General features: G+C 35.9%; 1 protein-coding gene across 1 annotated transcript; it reads left to right on the top strand.

Annotated features, from left to right (window-relative positions):
* Positions 1–1,688: 1,688 nt before the first annotated feature.
* Positions 1,689–3,037, top strand: LOC107700608 (39S ribosomal protein L10, mitochondrial-like). Its single transcript, XM_016502336.1, has 5 exons — positions 1,689–1,733; positions 1,854–1,939; positions 2,182–2,355; positions 2,561–2,725; positions 2,806–3,037. The coding sequence occupies exons 1-5, from the start codon at positions 1,694–1,696 to the stop codon at positions 2,995–2,997; spliced, it is 657 nt and encodes a 218-aa protein (XP_016357822.1). The 5' UTR covers positions 1,689–1,693; the 3' UTR covers positions 2,998–3,037.
* The last annotated feature ends 1,090 nt before the right edge of the window (positions 3,038–4,127 follow it).

Below are 4,127 nucleotides of genomic sequence, written 5' to 3'. Positions count from 1 at the left end.
TCAACATATTCTGTTACACCAAATACACAAAATAATGATCTTTAAAAAAGCATCATATGACCCCTTTAAAGCAATAGTTCACCTAAAAATAAGAATTTGCTAAAAAATGGACTTACCTATAGGCCATCCAAGATATAGATGAATTTGTTTCTTCATCGGAACAGATTTGGAGAAATTCAGCATTGCATCACTTGCTCACCAGTGGAACCTCTGCAGTGAATGGGTGCCGACAGCACCAGTTCAAACAGCTGATTAAAAACATCACAATAATCCACAAGAAATCCACACAATTCCAGTCCATCAGTTCACATCTTGTGAAGCAAAAAGCTGCATGTTTGTAAGAAATTAATCCATTCTTTAAACCAGGGGTGTCTAAGGGGTTGAATTTAAACTCTGCAGGGCTCCGGCCCTCCAGGAACTGCTTTAAACCATTGGTTTTGGCCAAAATACTAGTCCATAATCCATAATAACGCTTCTACCAGTGAAAAAGTCCTGTTGTCCTCTCACATCAAAACCCACCAACATATATATTTGTTTAGAACTGTTTTTGTCTGTTTTCACTTGTAAACGGTGCTTGGTTTGTGGACATTTCTCTCCTATAATGTGAAAGCAATATTATGGATAGAGGACTCATATTTTAGCCAGAAGCATCCGTTTTGCATTTAGCCAATAAGATCTTTAAAGAGATATTTACCAAATTTGCTATTACTGTAACACTAACCCATGCATAACTGGCATAAAAGCATTTTTAATGGTCAAAGTCTCTCTCATAATAGTGTTGACTCTTTTCATATCATCTTAATTAGTAAGTGATTGATGGAGGTCCTCCTTTCAAGGTCAACTGATGCATGCATTGTTATTTTTATTTTTGTTGAAAATGCATTTGATAAACACGCAAGTCAGTTGCAGATCATAAATAAAATGCCCAATATTTCAGAATCACATTGATAAGGTTTTATACATTAATACAGAAAATGACGACTCTGCATATCTAGCTTTTTGATGTAAAAATCATGATATGATACTCTGCATGTCTTTTGAAAAAGTTCTCAGGTCATGGTCATACATACACGTGACCTGACAAAAAATCCCTCACAAACCAAAAACGCGTCTCACCTCCTGATCGCTCTTATAGCTCTTTCTCATGTTACTCAGATCCATGTTGGTGCCGCTGTCCGTAAATTTCCTGCAGAAAAACGAGGTAAATGACGGAGTACTGCGGATTGTCAATGTAACACTGGGCTCAATAAACTTCACAATATTGCCGATGTTCCTGGACGTGAAGAAGCGCGATTGATATTTCATGCCTGCAACTCCAAACCTGCGTCATCACGTTCGTGCTCTTACGTAAAATGTTATGAAAACGTATTCGGTTTTGTAACTAACCTCTAATTTTGGAATGAACAAAATATAAAAAATGAATACGTTAGTAAATTAATCAATAGCTTTATATTCAATAATTAATTATTTTTTTTAAATTACCTTAATATGAACGACAACATTTAAACATTAAATTTTATTTTTTTACAACTTTCAAAATTAAAACAACCCCCCAAAAATAAAAAAAGAATTTGGGGGGTATTTTTCTTTTAACTTTTAATTTATTATTTATTTTTTTAAACATAACAACATATTAACTTTTATTTTGTAAGCACGATACAACAAAAATGTCACACGTCAAATCCGGATCAAGATGGCAGCGACCTTGTGTAGCAGGCTTCTCCCAAAATCGGGTACGATTCTGGTTTGATATTATAGCAAAACATATTATTAGCGAATAACATAAATAAGCAAATACCTGCCATTTACATTTAAACTATGAACTCCATTGTAAAATTGCATGCACTTGAAAGTCACTATGAAGCTATATTGTGGAACTGGACAGCATAATCATCATCTATCAGAGAATACGCAACTCATATTTGAGGTGCTTGGCAATGTATGTTCAACTCTTCTCTGTTTACTTAATGTTGATTGGTTTATCTCTTCATATTTATCATTCTGTTATCCATGTATGCATGCTGCCACTTTGGATTTTCGGCAAACCCCTGTATCTATTTTCATGATTAAAACACCACATATGATGTTCTCATGACATTAGTGAACTTTGAATGTTAATGTACATATTCTAGCCTTAATGTTATTCTGACCAATATTTATCATGTCATTGTCAACCTACAGGATGGCTGGCTGCCATTAAGCCAGATTGTTCGTCACGGATCCAAAGCTGTCACTTGTCACAGAAAGCCAGTACACTTTCTCAAGCAGAAGCTGATGGCTGTCACAGAGTACATTCCCCCAACACCTGCAGCTCCTCCTGGTGCTCTGGCTCCACGAGTCAGGCAGACTGAAGAGGTCGACCATTGCTATACTTACAGAACACTATCTTAAGTGTGTCATTTTAAGTGTCCCTTTAACAAATATTTATCAAGTACAATGATAATATAAAATAATATGTATTATATAATATATATTATAAAATATATATAGTGTTTTAAGTGTGTAATTCTAAGTGTTCCATTAACATACATATGTATATCTCTACTCTCTTTCCTTTTAGGAAAGTGCTCTGGCAGTTTTGTTGAGAAAATACCTAGAAACCTTGTTTAAGGAATTTAAGATGATTGCCATGGTTCAAAACAATGCAATCAATGCAGAGGACCTCATGGTGCTGAAACACAAACTGAAAAGGCACAATATCAGTGTCAAGTTCTTCCCAAACCATGTAATGCCAAGTTATTGTAATGGTTACCACTATTGAGATGTAGGCTACTGCTGTGTGACATGTTGTTTGATTCTTTGTAGGTGACGAGGTCCTTTCTCAGCAACAGCATTTACAGTAACATGTGGCCTCTATTTGTTGGCCAGACTGTGATAATTGTTAGTAAAGAGCCAAAAGTTAAAGAGATGCTGCAAACGTTAAGGCACAGTCCTCAGATGGTGCTTTTAGGTGAGTGTCACTGTCCTATGCATGAACTTGCATTCTTAAAGGAATAGTTCACTCAAAAATGAAGCATTTCTGAAAATGTACTCACCCTCAGGCCATGTAAGATGTAGATGAATTTGTTTCTTCATCGGAACAGATTTGGAGAAATTCAGCATTGCATCACTTGCTCACCAGTGGAACCTCTGCAGTGAATGGGTGCCGACAGCACCAGTTCAAACAGCTGATTAAAAACATCACAATAATCCACAAGAAATCCACACAATTCCAGTCCATCAGTTCACATCTTGTGAAGCAAAAAGCTGCATGTTTGTAAGAAATTAATCCATTCTTTAAACCAGGGGTGTCTAAGGGGTTGAATTTAAACTCTGCAGGGCTCCGGCCCTCCAGGAACTGCTTTAAACCATTGGTTTTGGCCAAAATACTAGTCCATAATCCATAATAACGCTTCTACCAGTGAAAAAGTCCTGTTGTCCTCTCACATCAAAACCCACCAACATATATATTTGTTTAGAACTGTTTTTGTCTGTTTTCACTTGTAAACGGTGCTTGGTTTGTGGACATTTCTCTCCTATAATGTGAAAGCAATATTATGGATAGAGGACTCATATTAGCCAGGATGCTCCGTTTGAAGTTAAAAATATCATGATGGATTTGTTTATTAATGCAGCTTTTCGCTTCATAAGACATTCGTTGATGGACTGGAGTTGTGTGAATTACTTGTGGATCATTGTGATGTTTGGACTCTCATTCTGATGGCACCCATTCACTGCAGAAGATCTATTGTTGAGCGAGTGATGTAATGCTACATTTCTCCAAATTTGATCAGATGATCAAACAAACTACATCTTGAATGCCTTAGAACAAGTAAATTTTTCAGCAAATTTAAATTTTTGGGTGAACAATTCCTTTAACTATGAGCAATAGTAAAAGTAATTGTAAATACCACTAATTACAGTTTGACAGTAATATTCTGAGTGCCTTTTAACAAGGTCATACTTTAACAGTAGTAAATAATGACTGCGGTCAGCATTCCCGCAAAGGACTTCCCTTTTATATTATGGCATATTCACCACAATGCAAATAGGAGTTTTAATGATTTTAGCAGTTAAACTTTATAAACGCAAAACCTCTCTGGTCCAATGTGTGTACGTGTGCTTTTTACATTAACACATCATCAGTT

Source organism: Sinocyclocheilus anshuiensis, unplaced genomic scaffold (assembly GCF_001515605.1).
Source record: "Sinocyclocheilus anshuiensis isolate Anshui unplaced genomic scaffold, SAMN03320099.WGS_v1.1 scaffold477, whole genome shotgun sequence".
Taxonomy (NCBI): domain Eukaryota; kingdom Metazoa; phylum Chordata; class Actinopteri; order Cypriniformes; family Cyprinidae; genus Sinocyclocheilus; species Sinocyclocheilus anshuiensis.
The sequence above is the reverse complement of the archived record's forward strand: the minus strand, read 5'-3'. Positions and strand labels throughout refer to the sequence as shown.

What these genes read in the sequence shown, in the direction of transcription:
- LOC107700608 (XM_016502336.1), top strand. Translation starts at nt 1,694, where the DNA reads ATGGCAGCGACCTTGTGTAGCAGGCTTCTCCCAAAATCGG. An exon ending in CAGGCTTCTCCCAAAATCGG is followed by an intron (nt 1,734 to 1,853) that starts GTACGATTCTGG and finishes TGCACTTGAAAG; the next exon opens with TCACTATGAAGCTATATTGT. An exon ending in TATTTGAGGTGCTTGGCAAT is followed by an intron (nt 1,940 to 2,181) that starts GTATGTTCAACT and finishes GTCAACCTACAG; the next exon opens with GATGGCTGGCTGCCATTAAG.